The sequence below is a fragment of the Gambusia affinis genome, linkage group LG08, assembly GCF_019740435.1.
Source record: "Gambusia affinis linkage group LG08, SWU_Gaff_1.0, whole genome shotgun sequence".
Lineage (NCBI taxonomy): Eukaryota > Metazoa > Chordata > Actinopteri > Cyprinodontiformes > Poeciliidae > Gambusia > Gambusia affinis.
Genome location: NC_057875.1, coordinates 3,905,415 through 3,922,297, shown reverse-complemented (window position 1 = coordinate 3,922,297; position 16,883 = coordinate 3,905,415). Strand labels below are relative to the sequence as shown.

Genomic DNA, 16,883 nt, shown 5'->3' with positions numbered 1-16,883 from the left:
GCGCTAGCATTTGCTGACTTACCAACTGCGTTGATTAATTTATTATGGTAGCATTTTCTGTCTCAAATATGTATGGCTGGATGGACAAGTCTTTCATTGTTGAGATTTTTAAGTTAATTTAGGAATAAAAAGTTTTTGAGCTGCTAGCTAATCATATCCCTGCTATCAAACTACAAAAATGGCTGATTGTGGTGGAGTGGATCGCGCTTCAAGCATTGCATTTAAAGAGACGGCACCAAAAATAGTTACTTTTCGATATACCCAGAACAGGGGTAAAAGTGGAGCCTTTGGAGCTGCAATAATGAAAAATTCAGACCAAATCATTACCGTTCCACTTTATATTCTTAATTGGAGAAGAGGTGAGACTTCATATTATGCATGCAGATAAAGGAAGCATCCAGACTGCTGAAGTTGGCAGACTGTCTTCGTTTGCATCAACCTTCTCCCCGTGTCTGTGGATGGATCATCTCTGCGGCAGCAGCAGCTGGCACTGGGCCTCAGGACAGAGGGCCGTCCTGCCAGGCTTCACTTTATTATTCCTCTCGCAGGACTCCAGAAAGACGAGGAGGAGAGAGGCTGAAAGGCCCAGCAGGGGTAGCAGGAGGGAGGAGAGGGAAAGTACCACTTTGTGTTTGCATCTTGAAACTGTACATCTGTTCACTTAGAAGGTCTCATTTAAACGTGCTGCTCAGCGGAGATACCACTGGTGAAATTGTGAAAAAATTTGATAAGATCTTCTACTTTAAAATTTTATGGCAAAGTTTTCATTGAATTTAATTAAAATTTTAATTGTAATTGGGGATTCATGAAAAATCTTTCCACACAATTTTAGGGTGTTTTCTAAACTGATAGTTGATAGATTTGGTTCGATTGGAGACCAAAACTGAAACATTTGTTACATTTTCAGCTGCTGCAGTTTGCTTCCTCACTGCACTGTCTCAAACAAACAAAACGTTTTGAGGAAACTGTTCCCCTCCTTGCCTGTGGGGGCGCTGCACCAAGAACCACTGAAGAAACCGACACAAAAACCTCTGAAGAAAACACTGAGCGCAACTTCCATATTCACTAAATGTAAACAAAAATGGAGTAGCATCAGATTTGAGCAGATGTAGGATTTCTCTTTTGTTTCTGGTTAAAGACAATTAGCCATTTCTCCTGCTATCGCTTGGCGCACAGGTTTGTTTTGGTTGTATTTACCCATAATGCCCTGCTCTATAGTCCACTTCCTGGTTTTGGAGCGGTCTCTGGTCCACTTGGTGTTCACGTATGACTTCAAACCACACCAGAGTTCACTTCAACCGAACCAAGACCGAGGTTTGTAAATGGAGCAGAGTTTCCTTTGTTGGTCCAAATCAGAGTTTGATTTCACCGAACAAACCGGACCTTCTTGGCAAACAAACTGGAGTTTGATTAAAATGGACCAAACATGGCCGATGTGACTGCATCTCTAGATAATACAAAAATACTGAATGAAACGGTGAATGAAGGGTTGAAAATGATGATTATTTTTAGTGATTTAGCAGCTCTGCTCTGCCTCCCGTTAAGTGCACTCTGTTCGCCATAAGTGGATAAATACAACACAGTCTACAGAGAAAAAAAATACTAAAAACAAAAACGACCGAAGAGAAAATGCTTCTTGGTCTCACCTGGAGGGCAATGTCTCAGATCTGCACTCTTTGATTTGTGCCAGTGCAAACAAGACAGAAGAACCAAAAAAAGTCTGAGCCACGCTGAGAAAGCAGAAGAGTGGAGTAAAGTGTAACATTCTGGGAATTCGTAGGCCACAGTGAGAGGTGGTTATTGATCACTATATTAAAAAAAGCCGATGGTGCAGAACTCATGAGCCAAGTGCAATCCAGTAAGCAGAGATAAATGACAATACTTCTGCAAGGCTAATTGCTGCTGCTCAAAAAATGTGCTTAAAGCTCATTTGGGAATCTGTTAAAATCAGGAGAAACGAGGTGTTTCTCAGTATCAACAAACATCTAATTGAAAAATAATCACTTCATTTAACCCTTTCAGCTCCTGGAGTAAAACTAAAACTCCTTCCAAAGCCATCAGGAAACATTTACATGCTATTGTTTTCTCAGGATTGTCTTATAGATGCTTAAAAATAGAAAGAAAATATAAATAATATTAACAATAAACAATAGAATCAAACCCAAGAGGTAAAAATTTCAATAAAACAATAATACTAAACAAAGAAAAGTTGTGTTTCATTAAACTAAAGTGAGTTCAGTAGACTGTAGACTGTGTGCATGGCAGAGGATTAATGAAACAATTTAACTGTTCAAAGATTTAAAAGGTTTCTATAGGTTTTTCCTGGTTATTTAAATTGGGGCAGTAAATAGATTGAAGCTCACATTACAAAGTGTTCATTGTTATATTTTTTGTCACAATTATAGTTTACTACTCATTTATAATCTAGTCTCATTTTCTGCTCTTCCCTTTGCTCCTTGATTTTGAAACATAAATATATAAAACAGTCTGCACTAAATTTAGTGGCTCAGTTGGGAACATAATAATTGCACTATGTTGTGTAATTGGCTGAAAACGACAGAAGATGTTCTTGAAACTTGAAGGAGAAAACCCAAACCCCTTTTACAGCTCCATACCTCAGCCGCACTTTCCAGCAAAACCAGCACTTAAAGTTTAAACAGTTTGCAGAAAGTTGGATTTTACACGACTGAACCAGGATTTTGATCCTTTTACGATTTTTTTCTTAACACAATCACAGTTTAAGTTTTACATATTTTTCAGATCTTCCAAAAAGAATATTCAACTTAGATTGATGATGTCACACTAAATATTCCGATTTTTAAAAATATTTATAAACTACATTCATGCCCACATTTCTATCTCAACAGCTACAATTTACACACCAAAACGGAGGTATTTCTGTCTGCTTTCACTTAGTGTGTCTCTCACTGCTGTAGGACTTTCACTTTTCTGTCAAATCAGGTCAGAATGCAAAGAACTCAAACTCTCATTTGAGTCCTATTATATTCCTTCTTACTCCCAAAATTGAACAGGAGGTTCTCTTTAATCGCTCGTATCTCCTACATAAAACCCTGCAGAGACATAAATATTAACACATGTGGCCACCAGAAGCTTCTGTCACTCCTGGTACTTGAAAGTTTTCAGAACAAGTTGCAGTTTCTCCACTGGGATAGTTTGTGTGATGCTAACGTTTTACTGTGGCAGATTAGACAGCCATCACCATGGAAACAGGTGGACATTTTCTGAGACTCAGGAGTTTGCTTATTCTGATATTAAGAACAAAATAATTCAGTATTTTCAGCCCTAAAAGCCTAAAAAGACAGGTCTTGTATGGACTTTCAAAAGAATCTCTTTTACATAAGAGACGAATTTTGTTATGAATTTGTTTGTTACTTCAGTAAGTTTGAAACCTAACAGGCTTAAAAGACAAATGTAAAGCTATGACCTTTCTCTAGTTTTAAATAATTTTTCTTTTTACTGTATCTAACAGTAATCAGTTCGCCACCTGCCTTTGTACTCAGAAGGTGCGTAAGTATCAAAGTATTGCAGTAGTGCAGCTTAAACTTTCAGGGATGACAAACCATGCAAAGAAGATGAAGCTGAAAACGTCATCATCTTCTGAGCTGCTTGGTTTTCAAAGTGTCCACATTGTGTAACGTTGTGTTACAGAACCAGAGGAATTTGGGTTAAGCAAAAAAAAAAAAGAAAGAAAGAAAAAAAGAAATCCTTGCTGTTTAGTTTAAATTTACTTGCTTTGTGCTGTAATCCTGTTGTATAACCGGTTCTTGTTGCGGTATATAACAGCAGAACGTAACATTTCCCCTTTCTTGCTGTAATTTCACTCGTTCTGCACCCTCCAACCCCCTTCATGCTGCTTGCAATAGTCTTCTAAATCTGACTACACTGGTCTGAGTTCAGGAAATTTACCGTTTGGTTGTTGTGATACATATGCATGGTTAAGCCTGTTTATCCCTGCTAATCCTCTCTCGGTATGTCTCCCTAAAATATGCAGCAAAACCGATGCATTATATCTCACAACAAAGCAAGACAGAGAAAGTGGTTGTGGTTGGAGGCATCTGACATTCAGCCATACACAGTGCTTCATACTTCTGTGAAATTTAATCATCCTCACATTAAATTGGAGCTTAAATGGATCCACAACCAGCAGAAGAAGTTGCTAATAGACTCTGGGATGTTTTATTTCTCGTGCAAAGATGCTCCATTAGCTTTGCTGCTGTTTGTCCCTCACTCATTACAATTTTAATTAGCGGTGGACGTCAAGTGTATAATATGACCTAAGTAATGTGGGAACTAACTAAATGTGGTGTAGGAGAAGGCCTGTCAGTTTGGATCTTGTTAGTTTGTTGTTTTCTGATTTCTGAAGCAAACAGAAGTCATGATGCGCCTGCGCATTTTGAGACGAAACTGTGGGCATTAGTGTAAGTTAAACCTGAAAGTTTCTGAATATTTCACATGTCAGAATCTGAAGTGTGACATCATCACCGTCAGCTGAAGATTCAGTGGGAAATCTGAAAAAAATTATCAAACTTAAACTGTCAGGGTGCAAAAACTGCTAAAGCTAATAGGACTTCAGGTAAGAAACTTCAATTTGAAACGGTGGAAAGCCTGGCTGAGATATGGAGCTCCAACGATACTGAGTTTATACTGCATCCGCCAAATTTCTGTTGTCAACAGGGGAAATACCACATCCAACAAATTTTATTGTTTATTGCAATAAATGAAAATATTGTTGTTTTTAGACCATTTTCATGTAATATAATGGTAATGGCATAATAATTTCTTTCATTTTTAAAGAACATTTAACACTGGAACTGGAAGACAATTTAAATATTCAAAATAAATAAACAAAACAACAGAAATAACGAATAAAGTGAATTATGAAGTTTCTGTAAACAAAACTGTCTTTAAAAAAAAGGACTAGTTGAGACCAAATCACCAGGCTGAAGACAAAAAAGTCATCCAGGTTTTGGTAGAAAGAGAGAAAAGAGAAAAACAATAAGAAAGGCTGTAAAGCTAAAAATTAAACTAACATTTTTAGTATTATTTGGTGAATATCTTTTATGAAATCATCAGATTTTTATCTTTCCTGCAGTGAGTCAACAATCCACTATCTTCTCTTTATTCCTGTCAGATTTTATCCTTCTTCTTCCATCCATCCATTTTCTATACACCCTTCGTCCCTAATGGGGTCGGGAGGGTTGCTGGTTCCTCTCCAGCTGCGTTCCGGGCGAGAGACGGGGTCACCCTGAACAGGTCGCCAGTCTGTCGCAGGGCTATCCTTCTTCTTCTCCTTCTGATTTCAGTTCAACAAATCTTACAATATAAAATTGCATGTTTAAACAGCACACTGCTCTGATTAGCAATGGAGAAATCCTTCAGATACACGCAACCTTGAAAGATGATCTATCACAAACCTCCAGACAAATCTCCTGAATCCGATGCAGCTCTCCATCCTGACACAAAAAGATGTTCACTTTAAATTAAAGCACAACAGAAATAACTTGAGATATAGCGAAAGGGCAGCTCAGCTGGAAGGGAGCTAATGGATGATTTATGGCTGAATTTAAGTGTCTCCGTTTTTACAAAGCTGTCTGCAGAAAGCCTCGCTTCTCGGCCGTATCCATGGAAACTCACTCTCCACATCCTGAGGAAAGAGATAATTCATTCACTCCTGTCTTCTGCTAATTGTGTCATTTGAGTTATATAAAAAAGGACTTAAACTGTGGTGCTTGTTAGTGACACTGGCACGTTGCTCAGCTTGTCTGTTAAATTAACAGACCAAATTAGATGTTTTCTGTGTATCTGTGGTAGACTGAAGGAAATATTTTTAAATATTTAATGAAATCCATCAGATTTCTTCCACCTTTTTTCACTTCCGGTGCCGATATCTGAGGCTTAGTATCAGCTGATACCGATCCAATACAGAAAATCATCGCAGAATTGACTTAAAACGTTTCCTATTCTTAAAAAAAAGGCATAAATGAACTGAATTATTACACATTTATTTGGTAACTCTGAACACTTAAATACACCAATAGCTTCATAAGCTTGGTCAAACATGTAAAAACATGTTTAATTTGTTCAATCAGAGCAATTAGCAGCAGAACAGACAATGTGAAATAAATAACGAAGAAACTGACAAAGTTGCACTCAAGTAAAAGTAAATACTTTTACTTCAGTAAATACTTTTACTGAAGTAAAAGTAGAGTAAAGTAGAAGTACTTTACTCTGTACTTCTATTGAAGTACTGGATGGATGGATGGATGGATGAATGGATGGATGGATGGATGGATGGATGGATGGATGAATGGATGGATGGATGGATGGATGGATGATGGATGGATGGATGGATGGATGGATGGATGGATGGATGGATGGATGATGGATGGATGGATGGATGGATGATGAATGGATAGATGGATGGATGGATGGATGATGAATGGATGGATGGATGGATGGATGGATGATGAATGGATAGATGGATGGATGTTTGGATGGATGGATGGATGGATGATGGATGGATGATGGATGGATGATGGATGGATGGATGATGAATGGATAGATGGATGGATGGATGGATGATGAATGGATAGATGGATGGATGGATGGATGGATGATGAATGGATAGATGGATGGATGGATGGATGATGAATGGATAGATGAATGGATGGATGGATGGATGGATGGATGGATGGATGGATGGATGGATGGATGATGGATGGATGGATGGATGGATGATGAATGGATAGATGGATGGATGGATGGATGATGAATGGATGGATGGATGGATGGATGGATGGATGGATGATGGATGGATGGATGGATGGATGATGAATGGATAGATGGATGGATGTTTGGATGGATGGATGATGAATGGATAGATGAATGGATGGATGGATGGATGGATGGATGATGGATGGATGGATGGATGGATGATGAATGGATAGATGGATGGATGGATGGATGATGAATAGATAGATGGATGGATGGATGGATGGATGGATGGATGGATGGATGATGGATGGATGGATGGATGGATGGATGGATGGATGGATGGATGGATGGATGGATGATGGATGGATGGATGGATGGATGATGAATGGATGGATGGATGGATGGATGGATGATGAATGGATAGATGGATGGATGTTTGGATGGATGGATGGATGGATGATGGATGGATGATGGATGGATGATGGATGGATGGATGATGAATGGATGGATGGATGGATGGATGGATGATGGATGGATGGATGGATGATGAATGGATAGATGGATGGATGGATGGATGATGAATGGATAGATGGATGGATGGATGGATAATGAATGGATAGATGAATGGATGGATGGATGGATGGATGGATGGATGGATGGATGGATGGATGATGGATGGATGGATGGATGGATGGATGATGAATGGATAGATGGATGGATGTTTGGATGGATGGATGGATGGATGATGGATGGATGGATGGATGGATGGATGGATGTTTGGATGGATGGATGTTTGGATGAATGGATGGATGGATGGATGGATGATGGATGGATGGATGATGGATGGATGGATGATGGATGGATGGATGCTATATTTGTTTTTTGTTTTTGATCATTTTCTTGTTTACTCGGTTCAAAATGTCTTGCCATACCCAGCTGTTATTATTGCCGTTAGGGTGTTGCCATATCGCTTCATTCCTTTCTGTTAAATCTTTTTTGTGCTCTTTCCTCTGATTATCTTGTCTTATCCTCTGCTGTCGGTTCCAGGCCTGTTTCCATTTACAACATGTTCAGTTCAGTTTATTAGTCTTTCTCCATCAGGTCCGCTGCTCTCACTGCCGCAGCTGCTCCACATCTCCTCTCATTAACCGGTCAGTCTTTGCAGCATGTGGGTCTGGTGAAAGGAAGGAAGTATGAGCTGAAACTGGGAGCAGCAGAAGAAAATGCTCTGCTCAAGTTTTTCTTTAGCATCACAAAGTGTCACAGCTGGAAGAGGGAGGAGCAGCGCGGCGACCGGTGGAGGAGCAGATGGCGACAGGTTATTGGGAAACTGATGAGCAGCTGCTGGACGCTTTTTCAGGATCTCACTCACCCAGAAGCAGAAAATGGAGGATATCCCTGGCAGGTTAATGACAGATTGGGAAAGCTTGTGCTGCTTACCGGCAGCTACAGGCAAAAAAATAAAAACAAAAAATCAAAGACGGTAATTAAATCTGGACAGGAACTGATGCCGACTGGCTTCTATAAAACTGTCTGCAGAGATTAAAAGCTGGAGTGGAAAACTGGGAGCCAGTTTTCCTGCTTCAGTCCGCAAAGACTGATCAGTTCAAGACAGGGGGTCCAAAGTGTGGTCCGGGGGCCACAAATGGCCCCAGGAGTGATTTTGTGTGGCCTCCGACTGCAATTCAAGAATGATGCAAATGCAGACTTTTTATTTCGGGTAAAGTAAATTTTTTACAACAGAAAATGTTAAATACAGCAGAACGTATTTGTCTTTTCATAACCGAGCGCTTATAGTAGTAGGTACAGCACTAACAGTAGGACTTCAAAGTAAGTTTATCTATTTATTTTGCACTTTTTACCCAGATAAATAAGAAATATATGGGTACACCTGAATTTTGTGGACCCCGCCTCCCGCCCGGAACGCAGCTGGAGATAGGCACCAGCAACCCTCCCGACCCCATTAGGGATGAAGGGATGGATGGATGAATTTTGTGGTGTTGCAGCAGTTTAACCGGTGTGTAAAACCTGTAGCCTTGTTTAAACAGAGAGGTGTTGAAATGCATTTTTTCTGTTTGTGTTTGTTAAACATTTTATTCTCTAAACTGAGTAATGTGTCCAGTAAAGGATCCTCTGCATTTTGCATTAGACCTAAAGAGCTGCAGGCTCGCATTAATTGGCCTGAATGATGAATGGGGGAAATTCTAATAAAGCATTTACACAGAATCTTTGAACCGACTGGAAACAGGAGCATCAGGGTTGGAAAAACAGGTCGTGTTTTAAACCTTAATGCATTAAAAAAGCTCCGCCAGCTCTACAGATGATCACATGCTTTCCTGTTTGTTTCGCTGCTTTAGAAATCAAACCTGCAGAAAGTCCTCTGGGTTTCTGGAAACATAAAACTCAGACAGAAACTGTCTGAACTGCAGGCCGTCTGTCCTAATTTTCTTTTGCTTTTTTCAGCATTGATTAGTTGGGTCAAGGTTGGAGACAGTGTTGCTGTAACAACCCGGCTTCGCTTTGCTGGTTGCCATGGCAACGCAACAAAAATAGGGTGATGGAAAATAAAAGTTTCTGGAGTGATGGGTCTGACGTTTCAATATTTGAACGTTTAATTAATTTTTATTGCTTTTTATGCTGAATATTGACCGTTAATTTTGTAATTAATTTTAATGGAATCCTCCTCCATGGTGTGATTAGTCTGCAGATTATCTCGTCTCTGTTAATCCACTTACGCCATTGTACATGAAATAATGGAAAAGCTGTGCTGAGTTCCTTTTAAATGCATACAAAAGGGTGAAAATTACAAATATTAAATGTCCAGTTTCCAGTTTTTGCAGTTTTTTAAGTCTGCATCTAGAATGCAAAAATCCAGATAAAATCAATCAATAAATGTATCTATCAGATTTAAGGCTGAAAATAACTATTATTCTAGTAATCAATTATTCTGACGATTAATCGATTAAAATGATAAACATAATTAGCACATTCTGCAGATTTTTCACTTAGCCTTCCCCAAACATTTTATACAATATTTAAAATACATTAAAAGATGCAAATGAACAAATAATTAAATTTCTTATTTAAATAAGAAAATAAACATTTTATTGCTGAAAATGCAACAACATAGAATTCATTTAGTAAAAGCTCGATTATTCGCATCAACAGCTAAGAGATGTACTTGACATTAATAGAGTCGACTGGAAATCTGTTGATTTTTATTTGATTAACTGATTAATAATTGGAAGCTAAATATGTTTTTTTTTTCTTTGTTTTTGCAGAATTTTAACCAGGTGAATCTAAAACTGCAATTTGAGAAGTTCTGTGTGAAAATATTTACAGAAAAAGAAGGTTTTTTATGTTAAATGTAAAAATGTATATATTTTAGAGTCTGTATACTTAAACGATTAATCTATTACTGAATTAGTTGGCGATTATTTCAACGATTGATTCATCACGATCAACCTGATTAATCACAAATAACTTTTAGTTGTTGGATTTGTTTCATGTCATCAGAAAGAAAGTTTTTTAAGAAACTATCCCACAGAATCCAGTAGGATTCAAGATTAAAAATAAAAGAACAGTTTTGGTTTTGAAACAAAGTTGTAAAACCAAATTTCCCAACAGAAAAGCCTTTAAAAGATCAGAGAAAGTTGCACTTCAGCTGACTGAACTGCCATTTTTATTCATTTTACACTTTTTACAAAATCAGTTAAAGTTTGATTAACTCTTTTATTGGATTTTCTCTCTCTCTAGATTCTGAAATATTCAGAAATGAATTGATTTAAACTATTTTCATGCCCACAGCTTGACCTCCACATGTGAACTTTGGATTTGAAAGCTTCACACATTTGCAGTAGATTTGTTTTCTGCACATCCATGAAGGGAATCTCTCAGTAAGATGGTGCAACATTCAATCGTACTTAAATCCTCTTCCTCTCTTCAAGTGAGATATATATATATATATAAATATAAGCATTTTGCTCCTGTCAACAAGTATTTCAGCAGGAATCATAAAGATTTTATTTGATAAATCACTCGGATTGTGTGGAAAGTGTTTGCTGAGTTGACAGTTTTGGTTTTTCTGTCTTTAAACTCCGTTATTTCTGATTTTAAAAAGGCTTTTCCAAGATTTGGTCCAGTGAGGAATTATGTTGTTTATCCGTTTACAACAAGAATTTACCGCAAGATTTAAGAGCTTTGCAAAAATCTCCCAGCTGACCGCTCTGTTTTTAAATTATTTTCTCTCAGCTTGTAATATTGATGGAGTTAAACTTGTTTTGTCATCAAGCAGCAGCAAAGGAAATATTTTCCAGAGCTTGTCAACACAACGTGTAATAAAACTTTATTAGTTAGCAGCCTCCTTTGTGACACATTTCTGTGTGTGTCACCGAGCGCTTAGAAAAAAATAACAGATTAATTTCCAGCAACAGCCAGAAGAGCCCAAAAGTGACAGGAAATTGTTTGGAAGTTCAGCATTCCTGTTTGGTATTCCACACGGGCTTTATCTGTCTGTACGCCGCCAGTCAACATTCCCAGTTCAGCACTGAGACATTTTTTAGAGGCATTCAAACATGAGATATCCAAACTGAGACACACTGATCCTTCTCTGAGAGACGAGCGGAGCAGCACAGAAGGAAAAGGAAAGAAGAACCGGCGAAAATCTGATGGGGAAACGTGAGCACAAAGTAAAAAATGAAACTAAATGGAAACGTGAGCTGTGTTGGACTGAGATGGGATTTAAATAGGTTAACAAAACAAGATTAAACATAGCAGCTTGAGATTTGATTCACTCAGAAACAGCGCTGAATATCACGATCTCTTCTTCATCATGGAGTTCCTCAAGGCTCCATCTTAGATCCGTAAACTTTGCTTCCCAAACAAGATGTAGAAATAGGATTGAAAATCACATCTGTGTTTATTTAAGGGTTCTTTTATTCACTTTTGTTCGACTTATTTATGGTTTTGTTTTTTGAGATTCCGACTGAATCCTCAGATAAATGTGAAGTCATTTAGAAATAATAAAAAAGGTTCTGATTGTTGGTTCAGGGTTTTAACACGTTTTTCTACACGATGATGTCACAGATTACAAAATGGGCTTTAAAAATCTGTATTTCGTGCAGAATAATCTGGTGCAGATTGATCATAATTGGTTTATATTCATTACACATCTACTAAATGTGTAGATGTGTAACATTTAGTTAAAGTTTGATTAACTCTTTTATTGGATTTTCTCTCTCTGGTACTTGGAACATGTCATCCTTTTGATGATATGTTCTAGTCCATAGAACATGTCATCCTGATTTTATGCTCTTTTAGGATGAACTAAGTTTGTTTTTAGACCTGTTAGTCCAGTATAGCTGTTCGCTCTCACGCTGCACTGAGCCAAACGATACAAACTCTTTAAAAAAGCTGTTTCCCTCCACGCCTATGGGGGCGCTGCACCAAAAGCCACTGAAGGAAACAACACAAAAACCTCTGAAAAAGACACAGAGCACAACTTCCTTCTTCACCAAATGGAAACAAAAGTGGAGTAGCGTCAGATTTTAGCGGTTGTAGGATTTCTCCCTCTACCACTAGACTGTCAGGGTTGTTTTGGTTATTTTTACCCAGAATGCTCTGCTTCCTGCTTTTGGAGCGGTTTCTGGACCCCTCAGTGTTCACATTTAAACTGCACCAGAATTCACTTCAACTGAACAGAGCTCTAGGTTTCAGGCGGTGTGAGAAAGTTACATATTTTAGCGTTAAGGTGACTGAACAGGGCTGGTGTGAAGAGCTAAAGTTGCACCTTTACTTTGCCCATCACTTTTATCGGCTGAGCTTGTTTTTATGATGCTTTAGTAAGGAGAACTGGATTTTTTATTCTGCTTTTTCTTTGTCTCTACAGGTTTTCTGGAAATGCTGATCTTCAGCATTCCTGGAAAGATTCACAAACACCCACATGGACGTCTGATAATCGATCTCCTGACTTTACTGGAAGCCTTGTGCCAAAGGGATCTGGAGAGTCTGGGGCGGCGCTGTGTTTCTGCTAGGTAGACCTGCGTCTGTACAGGCGAGTTAGGCAAAGTGGACACTCAGAGATTCCTAACATCACCGCTGCTCAACGTGAACACCAGGCACAGCTGGAGAAAACAATTAAATTAGTGCATCAAATGAAGCTTAGCACACATAAAACCAGAGCGCAGTCCCGCTGAAGGACAGATGCTGCCCCCACCCCGCCTCGCATCATCCTCTCAAATCCAGCCGCAGGGAAGATGAGATTTGGATCCGACCGACTTGTTCGCTCACTCGCTGCTTTGTTCCTGGCCAAATCGTTGGAAGCGTCGCTGTGAGGCGCCGCTGCAGTGAGGCGCCGCTGCAGTGAGCATGTTCTGCTGCTACCGCTGTGCTTTCCAGTTTTTCCCCCCATGTGGACAAAGATGAAGAGAATCTGAACTACTTTGGATCTACGTCAGCAGATCTGAGCTGAAAAATGCTCAAAAATATCAGCGTCGAGAGAACCCCAAAGTAAAAAGTATCTGTCCAAGACATTTTTACGCAAGTTAAAGTCAATAAAGTATTTGGTATAAAGTCTAGTCAAGTACTAAGAAACTGATAAAAAATAATTTAACGCAAAGAAGATTTTCATCAAACAGACCAAGTGGAAATTTTGGTATTGTAAAAATCAAGATATCAATAATTCATATAAATAGCAATTACAGAATCAGGTAGAAAAAACATTTTGTGTTTAATATAAAACTTAAAAACTGCAGGTCTGTGTCTGGTAAAATGTTAATTAAAACAAGCTTCCTCTTCATCCAGTGAGAATCCAGATATTTTACTTAAGGAAAAGTAAAAAGTAGCAGCTAAAATAATAAAAAAAAATATATAAAAAAAATAACTAGAGTAAAAAATGGTAAAATGTTACCAAATAACTGGTCAAAACAACCATCTGAAATTTAAAAATTACATAATCAGACGGATAAAAAATATTCTGCTACTTTAGAGCTCAAAAGGAAAATAATAAGTATAAATAACATAATAAATCTTTAAAACATTTTTTATTTATTTTATTTTATTTATTTTTTGTCGTTTAATCAAAAAAACTAATTTTTTGGTTTAAATAAGCTTCTGTTTCATTCGGTGAAGTTACTTTCAGTGGATAAAGTGTGAAGATATTTTACTCAGGTAAGTGTAGAGATAATTCATAATTACTCAAATAAAAACAAAAAATAAAGCGTAGTAAAAGTATTTTTTTCCAAAAAGTTACTGAAGTAAATGTTGCCCAAATGATTTATGAATTGTCATGTAGCTAACAAAACTGCATTTTAACTCGACTCTGCTCATCAGTTTTTAAAAGTAAGGAGTAAAAAAAGAGAACAGTTGAAGAAGAGGAGGCTGGTTTTCTTCTCCGTGAGGAAGGCCCTCCTCCCCTCCGCTGCTCCTCCCTCTCCTCTCATCCAGCAGCTCTCCTTCGCGCCAGTGCAGAGAGACGAAGCGGAGCGCAGGAGCCGAGCTCAGCATGCAGCCCGGAAAGTCTCTCTGCATCCGTCCGCCGGCTCTCCCTGCAGCCGCACGCTGCCGGTAATCGCGCACCGCAGCGCACCGCAGCGCACCGTGGGATGAAGACTGAAACCCGAGCGAGTTTTAACCGGAGATAAACGAGTGGATGAAGGATACAGCCGCGTCTGGACGGACTTTGGAGGCAGTCGGGTTGCAGCTGCCTGATATTCAGCGGAGACGGAGCATCTGGGGGCGCGTGCCTGTCGGCAGAGGCGGGTTTTGATATGGGCGCTTGCCCAGGGCGGCACCAGAAAGGATCGGCACAACCAAGAACTTCAAAATAAAATATCTTATTGAGAAACAGCTTCTATGTATGTTTAGCTTCTCTTAGGCGGTACATTAACTGCTTTCAGATTTAAAAATAAAGAATAAAAAAATTGTTTGGAGTGCAGCAGGAAGAGGGGCTTGCCAAAGAACCACAGCTGGTTGTCGGACGGGTTACAGTGGCAGGCCCAGGGGTGGGGGCATGGCCGTGGGGGGGCCGCATCCCGTCCTCCACGCTTCACCGTGACAGAGGCTTCGGCTGGGGGTCATGGAGCTGGAGCTCGCCCCGGGGGACCCCCAGACTCTCAGAGCTCCGCCCCTGGATGAGCGGAGGGGCGGTGGCGGCGGCCGGTAGCGGCGGGGACAAACCAGGCAAAGTGAAATGCTCCCGCAGACTGTGGCTCCTCCTGGGGTCGCTGGCGCTCGTCTTCCTCACCTCGCTGTTCCTCTCCGTGTCGCTGCGCGGCGGCGTCAGCTTCAGCTACCTGGAGCCGCCCGGGTGGGAGGAGTCCAGGCGGGTGAAGCTGGTGCCAAGCTACGTGGGAGCGCACCGGCTGTCGCCCCCTGAAACGCCCCAGCAGAAAACATGTGCCTGCAACAGCTGCGTCGGAGACCCCGGAGTCTCGGATTGGTTTGACGAAAACTACGACCCGGATATCTCACCGGTCTGGACCAGGGACAACATCCAGCTGCCGCCGGACGTCTACTACTGGTGGGTGGTAAGTAACGACATTTATTACTCCATTTAAAACTTAAATCTGAAGATTTACACTGCAAAAACACAACATCTTACCAAGTATCTTTGGTCCAATTTCACCTGCAGACCTTTTCACTTGTAATGAATTTTTCCCATGTTGTAAATTAAATAATCTGCCAGTGGAACAAGAACTTAAAGAATTATTGACTTAAAACAAGCTCCTATATCTGAAAAGTTAGTTTTGTCTTATTTCAAGTATAGATATAGCTTAGAAAAAAATACTTTAAATTGTGTGTTTGAAAATCCATCAAAGTTTTGCTTTTTTTTTCTTAAACAAGTCCAGAAATTAAAAAACACAAAATATCATCAAGTATTTTTGGTTTACTTTATAGTGAAAATATCTCAGTACATTTTAAATAAGAGAAAACTCACTTGCAAATAACCTTTCAACCAGTTTTTAGTAAATAATTCCTAAGTGTTTTTTTAAGTTCTACTGGCAGATTATTTAATTTATAACAAAATATTTTTCACAAAAGTGAAACTACTGATTTTTCATCAATATTAAATAATTATTTACTTAAAAAAGCTCCTATATTTGGCTGAAAAGTTACTTTTTAGCTACTTTTGTCGTAGTTCATGTGTACGAAGATATTTGCACTAGAAACTAAACTAAAAATACTAAATGTTTTAGCTTTTCTTTCCTAAGGAAGTGCAGATGTAAAAACACAACATTTTACCAAGTATTTTTGTTCTAGTTTCTAGTTCAAGTATCCTGGTAGACTTGAAATAAAACTAAACTAACTTACAAGTAACTTTTCAGCAAGAAATAAGAGCTTGCATTATGTCAATAATTCATTCATTATTTTTAAAAGTACTAGTTGCACTGGCATGGACAAACTTTTTGTTATAAAATAAATAATCTGCCAGTCGATGATAAGACAGATTAGATTTAATTCAGCTGATGTAAAGAAGACTCAGAAAACGCTGAGTCACCGTTTAGTCGGTGGTTTGTTGATATCTGGAGGTCAGGGAGAGACGGGAGCTCTGGGTATCTGCTGGGAAAGACGGCTGAGTTATGGAGCTGCAAACTGCGCTGAGGTTTTTACTGAGTTATACAAACAACATTTTGTGAATTTTGTAAACGTATGCCTACAAAAACCACAAAACACTTTTCCAAGAAAGAGGCATGGATATTTCAGCTCTGTTGAACAGAATTAAAAGCATTTCTGGAACTGCTTTGGTTGGATTTAAAACCATAACAGTGATGTTTTTACAGTGTTTTCTTTGTCTTTGAGTCTATGGTTTTATTAATGTCGGTTTTCATTTGTAAAGTTACAAAATAAAAAATTTACAAGAACAATTTGAGTTATTTAGCTTGTCATGGGAGAAAAAAATGGGGGTAATTTTTTTGTGATATTGTCTCCATGTTATTCCTTGAATTTATAAATGTTAATATTCCAAATTTAATATTTAGTTAACAAGCTAAATACTTAGCAACATAGGTCTGAGCTAAATATTTAGTCAGCAAGCAAAGATGTTTAGTTATGAAGCTAAATATTTATCTTTGACCTAAATATTTGTTGGCCGGACAAAATATTTAGTTAGCAAGTTAAATATTCAGCTAGTAAACTAACATTATATTTAG

The 16,883-nt window shown here is 38.8% G+C and overlaps 1 protein-coding gene across 1 annotated transcript in view; it reads left to right on the top strand.

The window, feature by feature from the left end:
• Nucleotides 1-16,883, top strand: part of st3gal2 (ST3 beta-galactoside alpha-2,3-sialyltransferase 2) — a 50,995-nt gene that overhangs the window by 19,602 nt on the left and 14,510 nt on the right. The window contains exon 2 of the mRNA XM_044125843.1: nucleotides 12,623-15,260. Coding sequence (XP_043981778.1) covers nucleotides 14,865-15,260 — 396 coding nt within the window. The 5' untranslated portion in view covers nucleotides 12,623-14,864. The remainder of the gene's footprint in view (nucleotides 1-12,622; nucleotides 15,261-16,883) is intronic.